Here is a 21,770-nt window from a genome sequence, read left to right as displayed (position 1 = left end):
GGGGGGGGGGAAGGCTTTTGGCCTGCCTCTTCGTAAGGCCCCGCAGGTCCTGAAACATCCCCAAGTAGCTCATGTGTTTGCTTCGAAGCATGGTGAAAATGAAAGTCGGAGCTGGATTCAGTGCTACACCCTATCTAATCCTATGAAGTCTACCCTGGGTGCACCTGGACGTTTCGCTCGCCTGCTCCAGAGGCAAGCAAGCGGGCACGCAATTCGCTTTTGGAAGTTTGCCCATTTCTTCGAATATTAAGCGAGGGGCGAACGCCACATCGCTAGGCACATTTTCTTGAGTCCCCAGCACCACTTGAAACTTGTTCAATGAGCAAGTTGGCGCTAATGCGTTATCGCTACATACAAACTCCAAAACCCTTTTCTGGGGGCATCCCCATGCTGTACCAGCCGTCAGCATTGTGGTGGGCCTCGACCATGCGTCTTGATTACCTGAATTTGCCTAACACTGTATCTAGAACGTCCCACTTTTTGCCACCGGGAGAGCATCGCTGCGCCTGCTTTTTTTTTGCTTGGCTAACCCAATCTATTCTGTCTGATCGCCGTGCGCAGAGTATAGAAGCGGAGTATGACAGATGAACATATGAAAGAAAGAAACTCTGCTGTGGGAGTAGGGCGTCAGTGGCGAGCAGCTGTGCTTGGGGCTACGGAGTGGCTAAACTATTCACTTGTAAACCCTCACAGTTAAAGTTGGGCTATGCAATATTACATAGTGCTCAACACCAAGCATAAGTATGCTGCGGCAAGCCTCTGGCTTGAGCGCAATCACAAAAAAAACCCTAGGCGGCAAAGAAACCCCAGCTGCACCTCGACAGGAAGAGAAGACCTCGAATATCCAGGGAATACGAAGCAAGCAGAACATGGGGGTATTTCTTGCAGCATTCGCGGGCTTTTGCGTAGGGATATCCCGCGCGCCACAGCAGTGGATGAACAGCTTCGTTCAGCGGAATCAGTTCCTCTTCGGTTTTGTTTTATAAGACATCAGGATCCCTGTTCATTAGTTCCCGTGCGAGAATATCGTAGTTGAGCATTCCTCCATCCGAAATCGCATCAGGTACCTAAACGTTTGACAGGCATTGACAGTCCAGCTAAGCACGCCATCGGGCATTCGAAGATTTCTTTTGCATCTTGCCCAACGCGTAGCGAGTGAAAGGTACGTTTTGGCAGCAACCAAACAGTAGTTTTTATGGGGTGTTTCCGTTTCGTTTTTGGTTCTTCCTGTCAGCAGGTGCTTGCGGGAATCTGTGAAGATGAGGAATATTCCCACATTACCTTCATGGCCCAGTCAATAAATTTGTCAGCTTCGTCATCTGTCAACGGTTCCCCTATTTGTTGCAACACGTATCTCAGTTCTGGAATACTTATCTTTCCAATAGAATCATCGTCAAACATACGGAAACATTCTACTAGTCTCTCTTCCTTCATTGGGTCAGCGAAGTACGGGGAGTCGCAGATCCGCAAGAAGGTGTGAAGGTCAAATTTTCCCAATTTTTCCGGATCGTGCTTCTCGACTATTTCCTTGAGTGTCGCCTCAGAGGGTGACTGCCCCACGGAGCGAAAAAGCTTTACAAATTCCCTTCAAAAAGCACAGCAGCCCAGCTACCAGACTGACGGGATTGTCTTTGATTGCCTTTGGCTGCACAACTGCGTAGAAAGCATCTAGTAGCAGTAGACTGACTTATATACTTAAGTGGGCTACTTTTTTCAATACAGGCATACATTTTGCATGCATTGCGGGCAGTCGATTGTGTAGCGCACTCGACAGTTACGTAGCCATCTCCATCGGAGTCGAAGATGCCAAACGCAGTCTTAAAGCAGGTTGCCTGAGCCTCTGTTATCTTGTACACTACTCCATCTACTTTCGCCATTGTTTTAATCGGAAGCTACCAGGGAAACCAGACACACTTTCCTGCTCAGAATGCTGCTGGATCTACCAAAAGGCCTTTACAGAAGGAACTAGAGGCCTGCAAAGAGACGGAGCATCAACAGCATATTACTATGGGCAGACAACAGAACCCGACGCTTCTGCTACTGCTTAGGCCTGGGCCTGTTGAATGGTAGGCAAACGGCAAGTCTGACAGGGGGAACTTGGCGCACCCTCTGGTGGAAACAGGTCATTCCTGCTTCTCTATGTAGCTGCACTGGAAAGTAAGGGGCGATTAAGATGTTGTATCATGACGCATTTCATAAGACGTGCCTTCTTAGTAGCTTCGAGAAACGCATCGGACCGGTGCAATGGTGGATGCCCCCGAAGGCTAAACGAACAGCTTGCTAACTTTTATGCCTAAGCACCAATAAACATCATATTTCCGTCTTCCACAGTTCATTTGTTCTACTGTTGAATTTCACTTTGGAATTAAGGTTGAGCCCCATAGAAAGCGTTGGCTGGGCTGTTGGGCCTGCCCGTGGCGGCGGCTTCCGTTAGTACGCCGTTGGCTCTCGCTCCGTTTTTATCAACGTTTGCAGATTGGGATATATGACAGAGAGTTAGCGATAAGAGGGTGACAAAACTGCTTTGGTTCGCAGCAGCCTCACTCCCTTGATGCAGCTAACCCAGCGCCTGCAAAACCCTCAACGACGGGGCATAGCGCGGTGTTGAAAGCGACACATCAATTTCTCTGAAGTCGGAGTCCTGTTGTTAACTCTCTGTCGCGTCCTTCCTTTCGTCAAGACTGCTGAAAGAAGGGCTGAAACGGAGTTCGTGGAGTGCTGGTCGCGGGCACGCCCACGGTGGCCGACTGCCTCTTGCGCAGGAGGCGCTTCTGCTTTCCCAGCTCACACACTTCGCATATATATGCCAGGATCAGTATATTTTTCCTTTTTCGAGCTACTGCAATAGCAGGCTCGGCGTTTTGCGTGCCCAACCTCCCATGCAAGACATTGTCGGCATGCAAGCGGGACTCACGGGTGTCTAGGCGCTGCTTTTTCTCTCGTAAACATGTGGGGCAGAATCGTCAGCAGCGTCAGCAATGCGCTCGACTTCAATCAGGCCACGCTTAGTGGATGCATTGACATCATCTGCGTGCGGAATCCACACACCGGCGAGCTGCACTCAACCCCGTTCCATGTACGGTTCGGCAAGGCTAAACTGCTGAGGTCGAGAGAAAAAATTGTTTCTGTGACTGTTAACAATAAGCCGACTGCCCTAGTTATGAAACTAGGTGCAGCGGGGGAAGCATACTTCATGCAAGAAGTTGAGGACAGCATTGGCGTTGCCGATGAAGACCTTGCAAGCCCGCTTTCCTCTCCTGTACACTCACCTCGGCGCGCTTGTGGCCTCTCAACGGATGCATCTCTGCCTCCTGCACCGGAGGACTCGAATTCCCTCCCGCCTTCTCACCCAGTCCAGGGGGCGACTCTATCGACAGCGGCCTCTGCAGTCCTTGCAGATAGCCGCAGGCCGGGGGAAACCCAGACAGGGTCAGAGCTCCCGCGAGGCACTAATGGATTGTCTCCGTCATTGGGTGCTGACGGTCCCGTTCCTAAAGACGCTCCTGCAGGCTCTGTAGCAACTCAAGATGCCTCTTCTACCTGGAGGTCTGCGTGGGGAACTGCAGCCAGATATGAAGGCAGCACAGCAGGTTTGATGGAGGGAAGCCCTTCCGGCTCTCTTCCAGAAGCGGAGGGAACCTTAGGACGACAAGGGGAGGAAGGTCGCGCTGGTGTTCAGTTTTCCCTTTGTGGTCATGTCTTGTTCGGCACAGCAGATGAAGCGCAGCACGACGCCGATGTGTTTGAGGCGAACCTTGTTACCTGGGAAACCCTTGACGAAAACCCGTCGTTGTGGTATCACCCTTCCCTGGTAGCCTGCTTCGAAAGAACTCCTCCTTATTATCCGGCGAAGGTGGCGCTGCCGCTGCTGGCGAGTTGGCTGCTGTTCAACCGCCCGCTTTCGCTGGATAGCGTGAAAAGACTGATGACAGCAGACATAACCTACACAGACAGAGAAGGTGCTACCTGGGCTCCGTGGCAAACAGACGGTGTGGGTAGCAGCTCAGGAGTGCTGAGGCCTAGGCCTGAACCCCTAAGCTCCGCCGACTTCTCTCAGGGTAGTCCCAAAAGAGACCAACTCCAGGGTGAGAGGAACTTACAAGGATTTGTTGCCTTTTGAAAGACATCCGTTGCATGCAGAGAACCGATGCTCCTCATAATGGAGTGGGCATCTCTTCCACGTTTACAAGAGGATATGCTCACACGGTTTTTTTTTGCTTCCTCTGTTTGGGAGTTGCAGCTCCCGCAACGTGACCCCTTCAGAGCTGCTGCCCGTGTGAATGTGGGTCTGTTGTTCCTTAAGGTGCAACGTTCAGCAGCGGGGTGAACAGCGACAGCGAATCTCCTGCCTTCGCGGCAAACAGGGAGCCTTCTACCGGGAAGAGACTCAGGCGGTCTCTAAGACCGACTCCACAGCAGTTGGTGAGGCTCGTTGATACGGGCGTTAAGACGCATTTCCCTATCTCAAGATATGGGATAGAGCAGCTGCAGAATAGCGACAGGTTTGTACAACAACTGGTGGAAGCTGCTGAGCGCTTGCGCTGATCTCGGGTTTTGATTGTATTTGAACAGGAGTCACTCGACTTAAAGCCTGGGGCGAATAGCGTGTGTTTCACTGTCAGCTCTTCCCTCCAGGGCGAGAAAAGCGTCTGTGGAACAATCTATCTTTGGCCTACAGACATCAAAATCGTAGTGTCGGATGTAGATGGCACCATCACCAGGTACGCGCTGCTGCGGCCTATCCAGCATTTCATGAGCAGTAAATCGTTTTCTTGCATGCTGCCCTGTGCAGTTACATTTTCTCCTGTTGCTGTTCTATCTTCATTTCTTGTTGCGAGTAGTTGTGGCCGATTTCTGCCTGCAGATCGGATGTTCTGGGGCAGTTGATGCCCATCGTGGGCAGAGACTGGTCACACACAGGTGTAGCAGAGCTTTTCACGAAGATCAAAAAAAGCGGATATCTTATTCTTTATCTTACGGCTCGGGCTATTGGTCAGGCGGATGCCACTCGTGACTATCTTTTCGGGCTTACACAGAAGGAGCGAGACAAACTTCCAGGTTAGTCTTGTGCTGGTGGTGCTAGGTGAACTTGGCGGATTCAACACTGCGGGGGGATCCGCTGCATTGTTTGGGAACACTGGAGAGCTGCCCCTTTCTGCATAGAACTACATCTATATGCATGCATAAAAGCGCCACGATATTTGCTCAACGAGCTGCTGTTCGGCTAGCATTAGTGCACGGGTGTTTTCATACAGCATGCTGTTGGTATTCTTCCTGTAGAATCCACGGAGGACACATTCCTCCTAATGGGCGAAGGCTTCCCTTCCGTTTTCTGGCATGATTCGTTGCAGATGGGCCTCTGATACTCAGTCCTGACCGGCTCTTCCCCTCTTTCCGTCGTGAAGTAATAGACAGAAAGCCGTATATTTTCAAAATTGCAGCTCTGAGGGACATTCGCAGCCTCTTCCCAGCGAACAGGAATCCTTTCTACGCTGGGTTTGGCAACAGAGAGTCGGTACGTATCTTCTCCATGCCGAAGCGGTTCTATACTTGAGATGCTTGCGTAGCGTTGACAAGGAATGCAGGTTTTTATGGACAGAGCATGGCACTGGTTGTACGGTGATAGAGGTGCAAGGCGTTTGCGTATCGTAGGATCATCGGGCTTACATCCATGTGGGTATTCCAGAGGCGAAGATCTTCATCATCGACACGGCGGGTGTTATTCACCACATCAGCAATTCTACATACGCGCGAACGTGAGTGAACAGTGCAGCATGCCTTCTTCGCTGCGCAGGGCAGCTTTTCCCTGGAGCGGCTTTGCTCTCAGAGGCGTACCCGCTGTCTGGATGGATAATGCTGCTTGCTCGGTGTTGATGATGCTGTTGCTGTTGGGCCCTGAAGTGGTGGAGGTGGGGTTCTAGCTACAAATGCCATTGCTGTTGCTTTGCGTGTTGTTGGGCTTCGCAGCTATGAGACGATGAGCGAGATTGCTGACCATATGTTCCCGCCTTTGAAGAATTCGCCAGTGTCACGTGGGCAGCCAGGACAGGAGCTCGAGGAGCGAGAAGAGGAAGAGGTTAGGCAGCGGAAGAGGCTGCAGTACATACTACACGTAGACAAGCAAGATGACAACTGGGCCTCTCCCACCTCCGTTTGCTGTAGCGGCTGTAATGAGGAGCCCCACCAAATTACTCTCTAACTACAAGTGCAGTTGTAGTATCGTCGCACTAGAAAACACCTCGAGCTGAGACGCCTTCTTAGTCTCCTGGAAAGTAAAGATGTTTTTGTCTCGAGAAAAGGTGCATTAGACTTTTAAGGTGGTTGCCTGCAGCAATTTGCCGTGGGTTGGCTCAACAAGCCAAGGGGGCTCTTGAGCGTTCGAATGCATCTCGTTGCCCTCGCCCTCGAGGCAAAGACAGCATGTGCACATTCGTTCCACTGTAGCTATTTTTTGACTAAAGGAGTGGTGGATTCCTGTCCTCCCCTGCACCAACGGTTCGGGGGGGGAAAATTGCCGCCACTTCCCTTGCATCGCTATGGATTCGTTTGCTGTTTCAAGTCCCTGGGTAAAATCAACTTTTTTCTCCAACAGCCCCCCTCACTCCATTACGCCTTACCCGTATGGTGGTAAGCTGGGTGGAATTTATGTTCGTGTTGCCTTAAGGCAGGAATGAGCACAGCATCCCTTCGTTTATCGAGACACTGTGAAGGGTTTCTAGCTGATGACCGTTTGTTGCGTAGGGTGACTCGCTCATGTGGGGGCAGCCGCCTGATTGAACTTCTTCGCGCCTACCACTTGTGCATGTGCGAGTATCTATGCTTCTGTGAAGTTCGTGGTTTCCGTCTCCTTCGTTGATTTCTTAGCTGGCATGGCGGCTAGGGATTCTAGCGAGTCCGCGTGAAGAGAAGCTGAAGCGTAGGGGCGCACGCACCCACGCGCAACGACCCAGCTTACCTGAAAATGACGCGTTAGACCCTGTCACCACCCACCGGAGAAGTTCCTACCGGTAGGGGCATCAACAGCTAAGCAGAGTTGTAACGCTACCAGTAGCTGCAGCAGCAGCAAATAGCATCCGGCTTCGATAGTCAGGGCTAAACGGCTGTAGGGCCGCTCAATAATAGGGGTACCCCTATGAAAATCCGTGCCTCTGATCTCGAGCCGTGTGCTCCATCGTCCAGGGATGCAGCTGCAGCATCTGCAGAAAGTGCCTCCTTATGTTTCTGTTTATTGTTCTCTCCACCCGCACACGGCCGCAAGCTGACCAGCAGCGCCACCGATGTTTTGCGGCAGAGCAGGTCGGCAGGCAGGGTGGGTGGCAGTGCTAGACCAGCACTGACCTACCGATGCTCGCGTATGCTTCAAATTGACCGCTGGTGCATGAGTGCTACTTAGGCGTGTGAGGCCGTGGTCTCTTCCCGCTTGTAGCTGTTCGGAGAATAGTCGCATTACCTGTCTGAGATGCGTGGCATTCTTTAGCATGCTCGGGGGTTTGCCGGTGTCCACCATCTTACAGTGTTGCTCCCGCAGTTGCGGTTGCTTCCTTGTACCGCTGTGTGGGGCGTGTTTACAGTTCAATGCATTCAACTACTGGTCTGTGGCTTTCGAGCCACACATCGAATACGGAGAGAGCGAAGGCGGCATCTCAGACGAGGAGGAAGATATGCCTGTCCCAGTCGCTTCAGTGACAGGCATTGCAGCGCTGCCAGAGACACAGAGCCCCAGAGCTGCGACGGATATGCAGCCACCAGCGTCACAAGAGTCGGGGAAGCGAACCCTTGCCCTGAACTATTACTTTGGACTTGATCAGGCAGAAAGCAGCCGCGCTTCTCTTTCCGCAACTCACGCAGCCACCTCCGTGGCTAACCTCGTAGCCTCTAGGGCAACCGGAGATACTAGCAGCTCCTCGGACTCCAGCGAAGACCCGTTCGACTTGCTCAGCAGCCGCGACAGTAGCAGCAGCAGCAGTAGCAGCAGCAACACTTCGAGCTCCAGCTCCTTAGGGGCTCCACATCTGGAATTTTGCACCTCAGTTGGAATTGTCGCATCACAGCAGCAGCTGGCGGAGCCTGCGGAATGTATGCGCCGCTCAGCATCAGAAGGGGCTGAACTGGCATCGCTGGAAAGAACACAGGGAGACAACAGCGGTCCCGAAAAGCAACCGCAACGGCCATCGACGGCAAATGCACCTGGTAGGCTGTTGCTGCCTTCCGTCGTTTCAATATCGAGCTTTAGACTTGGCCCACTCGGCTTCGGAAGGGTCAAGAATGCAGCAGCGACTGTACCCGCGATGCAGGAAGCTCCTGCAGCAGCTACAGCCGGTGCTTCTGCTTCGAAAGACAGCACGAAACCTACTGCTGCAGTTACGGATGCCGCCGGATCGGGCTCTCATCCTGAGGTTGAAGGCCACCTGCAAGCTACTCTACACCCGAAACAGCAGCTTCCCTTGCATAGATTTCCACTGCCTTCCCCCCCAACAAAAGGCGCTCCGGCTGCGGTAGCAATGGACTCTGGGCATGTGCTGCAGCCGTTCAGTCCTGGTGTCCGCGCAGCCGCAATTTTGGGGCTTCAGATGGGCAAGGCGGAGGCTAGTGGAGCAACGCAAATAGGAACAAGAGCAAGTGAGGCTCCGAGCGCCTCTGATGGAGAGTGTCTTCTAGCAGGGAGTCCAGAACAGCATCTAGGCACGAACGACACCCATCTCGCTGGAGACAGCTGCGGAATTCCGTCCAATGTATTGCCGCCAGTTCCCGCAAGTAGGCGAGGAAGCATATCTCCTCGAGAGACCCGCAGAAGTAAAAGTGAAGATGCTGGCTCAGCTTGCTCTCCCTTAGGAACTGGGATGGATGCAGCTGTAAATCCTGGAGCCCAACGGGAAGTTGGTGGGGCATCTGCGCAGAGAGTTTCTGGGAGTCATGCCACCTCTTCCACTTTCCGTCGAAGCCTGGCACCAACGCATTTCACTAGTGCCAGGTTTTCAGCTGGACCCCCCCCCGCTAGCGCTGTTGCTCCGTCACGTTCTGCGACACGCCTTTGGCTGCCGAAGAACACCGGTGAAATGCAAGGATGTAGCATTACGAGTGCAATGTTCATGGCGTTAGCTCAAGAAACACCTGCGCCCAGTCGGCCTACAGACAGCCCCAAAAGGGGCGTACCTAGGAACTCATTCAGTGCAGCATTTGCTGCAGCAGGAGTGGCAGCGAAGGCTGCGGAGTTCACAGCACGGGCAGCTGGACGGATTCGCGGGTCGATGGCAGGTTCTGCCGACGGTCTTGGCTCGTATTCTTCATTCGAATCAACAGATCCCCTAACCAGCCGTTGTGATTCTTTTGCCTCTGCAGCCAGCCGCACTCGGAATGATGACGAGTCACACGTACAATCTCCAGGACAGCATCAACGACAGCAGAAGGACGAGGATGGAACAGCTGAAGATTATCAGCCAGCAGGAAATCGCAGTGTCTGCAGCTCTCCCGTTCCACGAACCGCTTCATATGAGTCTCTGTTAACTGGTAGCCCCAAAGAGGCTGACGCAGCATCTCCTTCCCCCAGTCGTTCAAGTGTGAGCTAGGAGAGGCTGGCATACCGGGCGTAATTGCCGTTCTGCAACCTCTTTCACTTTCGCGCGGGCGAAGCTTGCGCTCTGCGCCAAAAGAATGTTTTTCTTTTTTTTGTTTTGCCATTGCGTTCGCCCATGCTGGCCAGCAACGCGGATGACTTGACCCAAAGCATTAGCAATTCACTTCTGCAGAAGTTTTGACCCAATAATATCTCATCGTCGATTAGCATAGATGCTCTGCACTGGCAGGCTCCTCTTTATCTCAGGCAGCCGGCTGTTGGCTGCCATCGCCGGTGGCTCGCCTATGTTTGCTACGGAGGAATTGCAACGTTGAGCAGACCGCCGACGTGCACACATTCCACCTCTTCAATCCAAAGGCGTTTGAATCCCCGCATTGCTCAGTATACGAAGGGTGGTGCAAGTGTTTTTATGTGGGGAAATCTTGAAAGTGGCCTACAGGCCAGGAGTTTGCGACCCTGTTTGGGCTGATTCACGCTGTTTTGTTTTAAAATATTCAGATTGGTGTAAAATCGCGAGGGAAACGCACGTGCGTCAGTGATTCTGCTTCAGCACAGTCGTGCCTCTCAGACTGAATGATGTGCCTATGCCACCCAATCTGCTGCAAAACCCTTACTTGTGAACTAGCCCACTGCTGATTACCCGGCCCATTTTGACCCATGAACGAAAAGATATTTGGCCGACCCCCCTGTGCGGTACTCATGAATGCCAAAGTAAAGTATCTTTCTTTACTCTGAATTGATTTGCTATGCTTCCAAAAGACGTAGGCGGATAGGCAATTACCAATCAACGCATAACCAAGCCGCGAACTTTGGGGAATTGCACTGGTGCAGCTGGACCGTCTGCAGAGGAATGGAACAACCAAAATGCGTTGTGTACACGAGCACTGCCGCCTTAACACATTTACTGCGCACTTGAGGAACACTACATGTACTATTTTCATGATTTCTGAAAGCCAGAGCTGCCCTCTGGATGCCTGAAAAAGTGAATCTCCTGCGAGTGCCGAGTTGGGAAGAAGGGCTTGCCTGATTGATGAGCCAAAACAGGACGCGAACCTACAGCGCTCGAGTTGCGAGCTGGAGGAAGAATTCTGGAGTGCAATGCGGCTCCTGCTTGCTGTCCTACCACCTGAGAGCAGTACATACGCATGTGTGGTACCGATTCAGAAGAAGACAGCAGCATTAGTTTCATGTTGTATACGCACCTCTACATCGGGGCTGTGAGGAAGACATGGATATTCCTTAAAGTATCGTTTCTCGACGTATTCAAGCGCTTTCTCTACAGCGTCAGCGACACTGCACGCTCAAGCCGACAGTCGAGTTCTGTGTTATCCACTTTAGCTGCGGATCCATGCACAGCAAAGGCGAATTATGGGATTATTGGAGCACAAGTCGTACCGGGAATCTGGATAGGAGCGATCAGACGTTGAATAACTTTCTAGAGCGGCATAAAATGGCGGGTCTGGTACAGTGTCGGCCCGCATCCTGCACAAGCCGAGCATCTCGTCAGAAATGGCATCGATCCTTCCCATAGACGTTTTCTGCGCATCCATTCAAACTCGTCAGTGTTCAACGAGGAAGCGAGGCCCAACCTATTTCTCTGCACCTACACGATGCGTCGGACACCTACCGCACTGAAGTTTCATGGCTGCTGCTGCTGCTTCCCCCCTTAAGCCGTCGCTTTGTTGAAATTGCGCGGGAGGTTGCTCGATGAATAAACCTGACGGCAACATGGTTAGCTACAAAAGATGCCTTCGGAGAACTCATTCGGCTTCCGATCAGGCGGCACCCGCTGCCAGACTAACGTGACAAGGGAGGAACGTGCCGATTTCACAGAAATCTTGGTGAGACGCTTGGAAAAGCCAGGTAATCTAGCCCAGGTGAGCTACTCCGCAAGTAAGCGAGCTGAAGGTAAGACGAATATGCTTTATTCATACTGTATAACCTACATTTCATTCCCCGTGAGCTCAGAATTCGGTATTATCCATTCGCCTTGAATCTCGTCCCAGGAGGCGACTGTGCGGATTCGCTGCGGATCCCAGCCGCTCGAACGGGCGTCTATAGAAAAAATCTAATTTTTATGTAGTTGATGCTGCCATGTGCATTGGTAATACTTACCGTCGCCTCTTCAGGGGGGACAAAACGATCTATTATGGCTTGCTGCAAGCGCATCTCGAGCTCCATTGAGCGTATGTCGTGGAGGAGAGACTCTCGCTCTGCTTGGAATTCCTTTTGCAGGTCCTCGATGTCATCAACAACTTCGGTGTAGCGCCTGCAAAGCTGTTGCACTTTGGAGGACAAGTGACTCAGTTCCTTGTCTTTGGTGGTCACTAGGCTTTCAAGCAGTAGCCGGGCTTCCCGTCCTTGATCTCGCTCTCTGCGGAGCTGCTCCTCTGCGTCGAAGTACAATTAAAAGGCGGGTGTATAGGAATATCAGCAGGTTTCAGTCCAAAGCTTGTTAATTTTCCTGCATTTTTACTCCGTAGCAACTCCTGGATAAGCATCCTCACCCATCTTCTTTTGTTCTTCTAAGCGCAGCCGGGTCCTCTTCAACTCCCGCTGCTGCTGCTTGGCTTTTGAAATCTCCGCTTTGCCGCGTAAGAGTTGTGCCTCCATGTTTTTTAAGCGGTCCGCCAGCTCGGCTTTGTGCTGTAAATTTCAGCATATGCAGTTTCACCCCCTTGGATCTAAAAGCCTGCTTTGCAGAAACTGTTTCCATCTCGTATGGTTACTTTCGCCTACCTGCTCGTACATTGCGACCTCAACCTCCTTTGCTTTCAAGTTTTCTTCCGCTTTTCTCCGCGCCAGTTCGATAGCCTGCATTGCAATTTTCCCGTCATGCGACAGATGCAGTGGGTTCTGTGTCGGCATACTCTAGCTCACGTTGGTCTCCTTGAGTACAACTGCCATATCTGGATTTCAGTGCTGCAGCGATTGAAAAAGTACAGTTTTCTCTGTTTCAAAAGTAGCTCGTAGGTGGCGCTGCTGCTCCAAATTCAGTTCTTCCAATTTGCGCCTTTCTTCTTCTGAGACATCGACTATTTTGATTTTCTCAACGATCTTCTCCACTATTGTCGGCTTCTCGCGAATCACTTCCTTCTCGACGATGACAGGCTTCTCAACAACGACTTCCTTCAGGTGTCCAGCAGGGTTATTAAGCGCCTGGAGTCTGGCTTCTGTAAATAGAATCGGATATCGCGCAACGCCGGGATAAAGCTAGTCTCATGCGCCAGGCCATCCCTGGTTGCAAGTATTAAGGAGACTCTCGCAAAGATTCAGAGTGTTTCCTACACACGATGATGTGCTCAAAAACGTCAGGCGACTTACCCTCAGCCGCTTGTAGCTGCTGCTTCAGTCGTGCAATTTCTTCCTGAAACGCCAGAATCACTGCCTGCTTTGGGTCTTCGTTGACATGCGGAGCATTCTTAATGTGTTTTGTTCGCTGTGCATAGCGAAGTGTGCTCAGAGTTTCGTCATAATGAACGCACGCAGGCCCGACGGTGGCCACCATGGCAGTTCTCGTGTTCCCCCCTAACGAGGCCTGAGACGTTTGAAGCAGAAGAGATTAGAGCAAGCGGAATATAAGCGTCAAGGTCACTGACCCCAGTGAGCGTAGAGGCTGAGCGAATCCTGTGGTACCTGCAAGATTCGGGTCAGTTTCGAATCGCGGTATGGAATGAAGGGCGACTGCTCGGCCAAGGCGGAAATGACATTGCCGAGGGCGCTCAGAGACAAGTTGATTTTCATAGCTTCTCTAAACCTTTCGCCTACTGAGCCAGCTTTACTCTGCCTGCACTACAGCAAAGCAATAATAATGCCTTCATATTTGGCTTTGCCATCAAGCGTAGCTTAGTGGAACCCACTCCTAAGTCCACCGTTGTCGGTAACACAAAATGGCACAAATTTACCTTTCTGACCCAGCAAGATCCACAAGATTCAGTTTTCCCATGCGCACTCGTCCTTCTTTATCTGCGCTCTCAACTGCTAAGGTGAAAATGGAATGGGACCTGTGGCACTCGGAAAGCTATCGACGGCCAAATCGCAAGCGCCGATTATGCAGGAGAGATGTTAAGTACCTCCTGGCAGGCAGGAATGCATTAGAGTTGCTATATATATATGTATATGTATGTCTGCAAAGTAACTGGAGTGCACAAAAGTCGAGCCGTCTGAAACCGACGTAATCTTACCTGCTCGAGACTGCGTTCATTAATGTGGCGCCCACCTTCCTGTTACGCTGTCCCGTTGCCTAAGTTGTTAACAAAAGGCATGTGGGGAAATGCGTTACTGCCAGAGGGACAGTAGTGTGCGTGCACACGCAGGAAACGAAGCGGGATGTCATTGGTGCGGATGAGTTTCAGCGATGGTCCAGTCAGTCAGCCTAAACATCACCATCTGTTCTTCCTACGGAGTAGTTCAACATGAGGAGCTGCGAGAGCTTGTAGTTCCGTGCTCGTTATCACATATTTGAACACTGTATCCATAGCGTGGAGGAGTGAGTGCGGGGTCCTTTACCAGTAACTTTGCCAATTCTTCAGCTGACTTTACAGCAAAGGCACTGAGGCCTTCTGCAAAAACGCCGCTTTCGGGGTTGTCTCGAAGGTTGAGCTTTGCTGTGTACGTCTTCGAGAGCAAATCCCGAGCCTGAGGTTGCAACCGCCGGCCTTTTCTGAGACATGTTGCGTGCGCATCGTGCTGCGAGTGCCTGTTGTTCCAGCCCTACACTGCGCAGTTGGTCTATTGTTGGCAGATATGGTAACTCACCTCTTCGTTATAAAGCTCGAGAAAGGAAGCTCGTACTAAAAATGTCTGTGAAGAAATTTAGAAGACTTTCGGAGTGTACCTGCAGTCTAGATTTTCGGGAAGCACGGTAACAGTGCGAGGCGAGGGTCAATCGGAGGCTAGCAGGGTGCCACCAAGGGCAGAAGGCGTGAAAAAGCGCTTTCCTTTTCAGAGGCATAGTCAATAGTGCTGAAGATGTGCTCAAATGCTCGAGGAATTATGCCTTGCAAACCGCCTTCCCCTCCAATCATCGTGTAGGTCTTCCCTGTGCCGGTTTGCCCGTAAGCAAACACGGTGCCTGAAGATTGCCGCCCGCAAATACCGTTTCTTTTTCACTTCCAAGCTAACAATCCACAAGAAAGTGCCAATTTCCCCCGTTCCAGCTTTGGCAACAGACTCCAGCGCTGCACTAGAGTCCTTTGTGCAGTTCTGTTAGAGTAGCGCTATTCAAACACAAATAATATCAATTTGCCCGCATTTTGTGGGTTTCTTTTTCTGTGTGCAGTATGCACCGTTGTAGCCCTCGGTAACGCTTTCAACAATGCCGTACGCAGCGTCTTCATAAACGCCTTCCTGAGACACGCTGTTCGAAGACACCCCGCGCAGAGGCTTCTTGCGAGCTCTAGGTGTCCTTTGCAGCTGCATTCTTAATGCACCTGTGCATTCCTACCTATTTTTCAATGGTTCCACAGAAAGGGAGTAGTCTACTTGCTCTGTCACAACTCACGACTCGTCGTAAACTGCGTCGAAGCTGAAATGCTTCGTCGGACCGTTCGGCTTCTGGAGAGAAACAGATGCGTTCTCACTGTTCACCGTCAGCACGCGTTTGCGGCCCTCCCTAACTTCCGCCTCAGAAAGAGGCCTACAACTGAAGAAGAGAGATCCACACTCCCTAGCTACTGCTACAGCAAAGAAAAGTGCAGGGGGCCGCATTGGTGTGCTTATCTTTCTGGCTATAAGCATTGGGTGTCTCCCTCGGAGCAGCTTGTTCGCGCAGCTCGTTAGGCCACTTCTGCTACAACATTCTCAGCTGTGGTCTATCTGCATAGTGTTCCTTTTGTGAATCCACGCAGCAAAAGCCTCTGACGAGACTTTTAAGGAGGCATGCCACGCGTCTGCAGTGTCCTGAACTGTGCCCGGCAAATGGTTCATTCATTCTCTTAAAAGGAACTTTCAAGAGCCTATGCCTTTTTTTCCCACGATGAATAGGGGAAGTTAAATACACCTGTGGAAAATCATCATTAAACCTTTGCTTATCTAGGTTCCAACCCAAGTCCCAGCACAGAGCAGGCCCCTACAGTGAAGCCACATATCAAAGCGAAGATCTGCTTTGGTATGCTTTTAGTTTGTTTGCTGGCCCCTCACCGGATGACAACGCGAACCCTTTCGGCCTTGGGGGCGTCGGCCGCATCCTGCTGCTGGGCCGTAGCAGGAGCTTCCATTTTTAACCGGGCAAAGAAGGATATGTTTAAAATACCTCGGAGAAAGCACTCAACATAGAAACTGGAAAGCGTGAGTCAGCTGTCAGGCAGGAAGCCGTGGAGTTCAACATAGTGGAGTCTTGCAAAGAAAACCGACGATCCAGTCATTCATGCTGCCGTCAGTATCCTCACAAACAAGAAACAAATCGAATATAAGAAAAAATCCCCCTAATGGACTTTTCCAAATGTATCTCTATTCTTTTTTGCACATACTTACGCTTCACAGGACCACCGGTGGGGCCCAGCCCCTGCGGGGGTATTTTCGAGGGAATGGCCGCTATTGTCGTTGCAAGCATAGGTGCACAAGGTTTGCTTTCTTCCGCTTTGTTTAGACGGTTTTCTTCTCGACACTAACCCAATTACGCGGATTTCGAAGCGTAGGAGTGAAGGCCAGACCCAACGGAGGGCCGTGGCGCCCGTGGAAGGCGCCCCGTCTTTTTCTCTTATGTTGACCTTCTCCTTCCACCATGCAGCATGCCGGAGATCATTCAGTGATGCCAATTGTTGCAGCTGAAGAAAGTACTGCCGCTTCAGACATACCTGCCCGACCGGGCGGGGACGCAGTGGAAATGCCCGCCACCGCCGCAGCAGCAACAGGTTCTGATGGTGCTGCTGATGGTGCATGCCAACACCAACAGCCCAGCACGGAGGACGAAGCACCTGTGGCTGAGCGGACAGCATCAGAAGGGGGGCCTTCAGAGCCACCATTTGCAGATGGGGACCCTTCAGCAGCAGCCGAAGAGAGAGCAGCAGCAGAGTTGGCGCTCGCAGTGGGAGGCGGTGTGCATGCACCTCAAATAACGGGACTGTCTGCGGAAACTACTGCAGAGGCGAACAGGGAGGTTGCAGAGACGCTCCGCTCAGAGGAAGTAGCGGGCTCACCAGAAGAGACCGAGGCGGGGGAACATCTTCCCCATGAGCCAAAGCAAACCATTCCAAGACTCATGGGTAGGCAGATGTGGCGGCCGCGGGGTCAGAGACTCAGCTTCGGCCGTCTGTGCAAAGGCAACGCTGCATCGGGAGGCTGTGTAGGCGACAGCGCTGCAGCAAAGAAGCGGTGGGAGCAGCATCAGCAGCAGAAGGAAAAGCAGAGAGAAGCCCGCGATTTTGAGAAACAAGCCCGGGCAATTAAGGAGAAGGTACGGGTGCAACGCCGCAAACAAAGGGAGGCCAAGCGGCAGCGCAAGAAAGAAAACGAAATGAAGAGCGCCAAAGTGCAGGTTATCAAAGATACCACAAAAATCAGAAAGTGGAACAAACAAGCCAGAAGACAACTCGTTAAAATGTCACCAGAGATGATCAGACAGCTCTATGGTGTACAGCTATGACATAATGTGTTTCTCTCCCTCTCTTTTTCACGTTGGCTATGGGGCCTTCCTTAACTCTGTAACAACATTTTTAAGCGATGTCTTTGTCTTCTCTGCACACCATTTGCTACCATAGAGGGAGTTTAACAGCTGAGGGGGGGGGGTCGGAAGATGTGCGTGCATTAGCAAGAGTTGTAGCTAAACGGACACCAGAGGCTGCACGGGACTTCACTTTTGGATAGCGGGGGGCGGATAGCGATGTAGCCATTGACGCTCATTCACCCGCCCTCTATCGTTCCTTTGTAAACTGCCTGGAGCCCTTCAACACGTCTGCTCATTTCTGTTTATTGCAATTCTTTAGACTCAGTGATTGACTCAGGGCTGCAAGGGGCCCTATAGCTGATAGAAGAGCGGGAGGGCTTCCAGCCTTATGCACGACGCCTCAGAAGAGAGGGGGTGTAGTGACGGGCAGCTGGCATAGGAGTTTCTCCGAGTTTAACGTCAAGCGCTCATCTAAAACCAAATGTTAGTGGGCTGCTCTTTGCCACGGGGGGACGTCCGTGCGCATGATCGCTGGTATTTTCTGACTTTTCCAGCATCGTACGTTGTGTCTATTATTGCATACCTATGTCGTTTATTAAAATATGTCTTCTACTATTATTGTATGTATTATTTTGTATATATTTTCTACACTGCATGCATCTTCTATTTCATGCGATTTCAAACAACCAGGGCGAAACAGTCGTCGCTTATTGCCACCGTTTCCAGTAATTCTGCGGCCGTGCCAGTCCGCTTATTCTAATTTATTAGTTGTATTTGTGTTTTTGCATATGCCTATATTTCAAGTTTCTCTTTTTCTGTCTTTGTCTGCTTCCAAATTCATTCGTCTGCCATTACTACTTATTTACAACCTTATTCCATACCTCCGTGGCGATGCTCCCCCACTTGTGCACTTCTGATTTGAGAGGCTGGGAAAAGAAACTTCAGTGTTATTGCGCTGTTGTGTTGCAGCACAGCAAAGCACGCTGCTCTCATGCATGCTTAAACACAGATCGCATGGCCACTGTGGCGGTGTTCAGATTCACTTAGTAGTAGTAATAGCCTGTGCATATGCCTCTGAAAAATAAACAGGCAGTTTGCTGCGTGCACGAAAGCATTCCGTTTAACGCTTTGGGCAGCAGAAACTGGCTTCTGGACAGGAACTCGAAGGTTTCTCCCTTGCAATGCACTGATCTGCGCAAATAAGCAAAAACCACTGAGGAGGGCGTTACAGGACACGCATTCGATTGCAAGAAATCATCTGCTGGGCAAGCATGGTTAAGGTTCATCAGACTACCGGGGTTTTTGGCTTCTCATTTCGGCCCCTGAGTGAGCCACTTCACGAGCTATTGTGGAATATGACTGCGGCTTTAACGCTCAGCGTTTATAGTTTAGAGCGTAGGGTGTACGGTTCGGGGTTTGTGCAGGCGTGCCTAGGATCCGTGGCTGCGAATGGACTGCTGGTAGCAGCTGTTGTCGTCGGCGAATTTTCTTGAGGTTGTTCTTCTGCTGACGTCTGCGCTGCCATTCTCCCTACGCAGGGCGACCAAAAGCCGAGTTGCGACGAACTCGACTGTGTCTGCAACGTTTGAAGAGGCCACAGCAGCAATAACATGATTATGGGAAATACTTAACACTATAGCAGGTATTTTGCCGCTGGTGCAAGTGCTGCTCTTAGCAGCGCTGCTGCTTTTGCTACTGCGACTGCTACGGCAACAGAACCGATATCACTTTTATTGCCGGTTCATACAGGCAATCGCCGCTATCTCCAGGACTCCCACAGGTGCTGCCTTTCTCGAACTGTCTTGTTGCTTTAGCTGTTTAGTTTAGGTTTATCGACTTGCAACAATCTAGCATATCTGACGGAAAAATGCCCACCTTCGTCCGGCTTGTCGACGGCCATGTTAACGGTTCTGTTCGCTTTTTGTTTTCTTTTTTCACCTTTGCTCAGCTGCTCTTCGATGTCTTTGAAGTCCACAATAAAAGAACGAATTGCAGCTAAGAGTTCCACCGCATAGCGGCATCGTCGCTGCATTTGAGAACTCTCGGTCTGATCGTTTTCCTCCTTCCGTTTTTGGTTGTTTTTCCCTTCAACGCTAGGCTTCTCTTGCTGCGCCTCCCCGTCTGTCTCAGCTGCAGTCTCCCGCCTGCAAATCAGTCTATCACTTGCTCTTTAGTCCGAGTAATAGGCGCCTTAAGCCCTGATTGTCCGTTGGCAAGGCCGGAAGCCTCTGCAGGTTGATTGCTTGATGACCTTGCTTGGTGGCTGGCTGGCGTCGCGAATAGCTAGGTGGCCAGATACCTATGCAGTAGGGTTAGTGCGTGCTTTTACTCAACTAGCTAGTGTTCCGCTAGTTAGTGCTTAGCTAGCTGCCTCACGACGGGTCTTGTGGAGATGCACGAGGCAGGTGGCATGGCTTTTGCAATAGCTCTCGTTGCTTACTGCTGCCTCTCCCAGGCCGCACGGCCGTGTTGAATGTTGGGCCTGGCGGTGATGCACATGGCGTACATGTTTTCGACGGCAAGCAGAACCTTTCCGAGGTGCAGCGACTTGCTGAAGGAGTCCCTGTCTGCTTCATCTGCCTTGGCTGTTAGAGCAGCCGTTTCCTTTTCGAGAGCCTCCAGCTCGCGCTGGTACTCGGCTACCTTGTTGTTTGCCTCCTGAGAGAAAGTCTCGCAACTTTAACGAGAAAGTTGGTGGGAAGATAGCGCGAAAATCAAGGCGTTGACGTGCAGCGTGGAACATCCAAAGAACGAAGCCAGAACGGCAGCCTCCAAAGTAATTTTTTGTCACTTGGTTTGTTTTTCTTGGAGCTTGCACGCTGCTTAAAATGACCGGGAGAACCGGAAACTTCCCGCTAAGACAGCAACATACAAGGATCTTTGCTGCTTGGCTTCTTTTGTACTCTTGGAGCCGCTGGCGCAGCCTGTCCATCTGCTCGGTCGTCTTTTCCTCATTTTGCCGGAGACTGGAGTGTACGGAAGCCAAAACTTCAAAGCGTTCAATTATGTCGCGCACGTTCGAAAACTCGGGACTCGTCTCCGACGCTGCCTTTAGGTAGTCTGCAAACTTCTGTACTGGCAAACACACAAGCAAAGACAACCCTCCTCAACTACCTGAACACCACAGCAGCAAGAGAGCAAGAAGCGGCGGCGACGCCTGCATCCGCGTTCGCAGCTATTTCAAACAAGAAATATATCTGCTCCGTTCCACTTGTGGGTTTTGTTTTCCTCCAATATATACGTGGCTACAAACATCTTCAGTACACACAGAAGCAATTACAAATGCCTGTATTTGATTGCAGTCCTTAATCTCGTTTCCAGGCCCTTTAAACACTTCCATAAGCTCTGTATCATGCAGCCGCAACCGCTGTACACTGCTACCGTTCTGAAATGGATCGTTTCAGCCAAAGAAGCGGCTACAGCAAGTATACTTTTTAAAACATTCTTATTGACTTTGTTGTCCCGAATTCCACAGAGCAAAAGAAGCGGCAACAGCGAGGATATTTTTTTTGACATTCTTATTGACCTTGTATGGTTTGCTGCTTTAGGTTTTATCGGATAACCACCAGGCTTCCTTCCTCTGTTTCCAGGCAGACAAAGCACGAAGTCTCTTTTTTACTGTTTCTCTTCTGGGGCTTATGTATGCTTTCTTCTGCATGGTTTTTGGCAAAAAGCCAGCGAAGGGGTGGTGCAAGGGGAATAATTTGGGCGGCGTACGGTCCTGTACTTGTAATTCTAGTCCTTTGCACATGACTTCATCAACTGCTAGTTGTCTTTGCAACACGGCTATTTCTTTATCGCGAGAGTGACTCGTCTCCCTTTCAGCGGAGGCTCTTCTGTTTGCAAGCGTTGTTTTCTCCTCGTTGGTGTACACAAACTTCTGAAAGCGCTGGAGCTGCGACTTCAGCTGAGCTTGTCGTTTTTGTAGCTCCGCATCTTGCTGCCTCGCCTTTTCCACCACCTAATTGATGCAATGCAGCACGTTGCTGCATTTGTCAGGCTCTGCGTTTGCTTGCTCGCTTCAGTTCGTGCAATATAGGGGCGAAAGACACAGAAATGCACGCGGAAAGGGTGGATATTCGAAAGTGGCAGAAAGAAGCAACCACCTAGCAGCTTACTTGAGCATAGGAGACCTTCTTGAAATCCAATTCCGTCGTGACTTCATGCAGCTGACGTTGCAAATCCTGAAAAATTGGGGCATACAAAGGTAGAACGCAGCGAAAGTGAAAGACAGATTAATAGAAGACGTGTACGATCGTTCTTTTTTGCTACACATGCGGAATAGAGAACGCCTGATGACACTTTCCAGGAGGAGACTAACACCAGGAGGTGAGGGAGACTGAAAAAGAATGTGGCTGCCAAAGTATGTGAGTAAATGTGTTAAAGGGGCTAAAATCGTCGGATCGGGCACAAACCGAGGCTGAGAAAATACTTGATCGTGTTTACTTGCGCTTGCACAGATTATACTAAATGACCTTATATATAGCATATGTATATGCTTGTATATACATTTTTAACACCCCAATATATGAAATATTTATATAGATATATCTATGCGTCTAAAATGAATACATATATATATATATATAT

The 21,770-nt window shown here is 50.8% G+C and overlaps 6 protein-coding genes across 6 annotated transcripts; 3 read left to right on the top strand and 3 right to left on the bottom strand.

Annotated features, from left to right (window-relative positions):
- Positions 1-980: 980 nt before the first annotated feature.
- Positions 981-1,877, bottom strand: EAH_00029330 (calmodulin, putative; the record flags this gene model as incomplete). Its single annotated transcript, XM_013396241.1, has 3 exons — positions 981-1,067; positions 1,282-1,585; positions 1,768-1,877. The coding sequence occupies 3 exons, from the start codon at positions 1,875-1,877 to the stop codon at positions 981-983; spliced, it is 501 nt and encodes a 166-aa protein (XP_013251695.1).
- A 1,283-nt stretch (positions 1,878-3,160) lies between these two features.
- EAH_00029320 (lipin, putative) lies at positions 3,161-6,199 on the top strand (the record flags this gene model as incomplete). Its single annotated transcript, XM_013396240.1, has 7 exons — positions 3,161-4,085; positions 4,304-4,502; positions 4,623-4,721; positions 4,865-5,058; positions 5,352-5,515; positions 5,653-5,756; positions 5,968-6,199. 7 exons carry the CDS (start codon positions 3,161-3,163, stop codon positions 6,197-6,199), a joined length of 1,917 nt encoding a protein of 638 aa, XP_013251694.1.
- A 1,279-nt stretch (positions 6,200-7,478) lies between these two features.
- On the top strand, positions 7,479-9,566 carry EAH_00029310 (hypothetical protein, conserved; the record flags this gene model as incomplete). The annotated part of the gene is made up of 1 exon (XM_013396239.1): positions 7,479-9,566. One exon carries the CDS (start codon positions 7,479-7,481, stop codon positions 9,564-9,566), a length of 2,088 nt encoding a protein of 695 aa, XP_013251693.1.
- Positions 9,567-11,401: 1,835 nt separating this feature from the next.
- On the bottom strand, positions 11,402-12,394 carry EAH_00029300 (kinesin motor domain-containing protein, putative; the record flags this gene model as incomplete). Its single annotated transcript, XM_013396238.1, has 4 exons — positions 11,402-11,476; positions 11,690-11,964; positions 12,082-12,220; positions 12,314-12,394. 4 exons carry the CDS (start codon positions 12,392-12,394, stop codon positions 11,402-11,404), a joined length of 570 nt encoding a protein of 189 aa, XP_013251692.1.
- Positions 12,395-16,325: 3,931 nt separating this feature from the next.
- On the top strand, positions 16,326-17,159 carry EAH_00029290 (hypothetical protein, conserved; the record flags this gene model as incomplete). Its single annotated transcript, XM_013396237.1, has 1 exon — positions 16,326-17,159. The coding sequence occupies one exon, from the start codon at positions 16,326-16,328 to the stop codon at positions 17,157-17,159; it is 834 nt and encodes a 277-aa protein (XP_013251691.1).
- Positions 17,160-18,610: 1,451 nt separating this feature from the next.
- EAH_00029280 (hypothetical protein, conserved) lies at positions 18,611-20,931 on the bottom strand (the record flags this gene model as incomplete). Its single annotated transcript, XM_013396236.1, has 5 exons — positions 18,611-18,756; positions 19,119-19,324; positions 19,687-19,838; positions 20,053-20,255; positions 20,898-20,931. The coding sequence occupies 5 exons, from the start codon at positions 20,929-20,931 to the stop codon at positions 18,611-18,613; spliced, it is 741 nt and encodes a 246-aa protein (XP_013251690.1).
- Between the last annotated feature and the right edge of the window lie 839 nt (positions 20,932-21,770).

Source organism: Eimeria acervulina, genomic scaffold, assembly GCF_000499425.1.
Source record: "Eimeria acervulina Houghton genomic scaffold, Eah_scaff262, whole genome shotgun sequence".
Classification (NCBI taxonomy): domain Eukaryota; phylum Apicomplexa; class Conoidasida; order Eucoccidiorida; family Eimeriidae; genus Eimeria; species Eimeria acervulina.
Note: the sequence above shows the minus strand (reverse complement) of the source record. Positions and strands in the feature narration are given on the sequence as shown.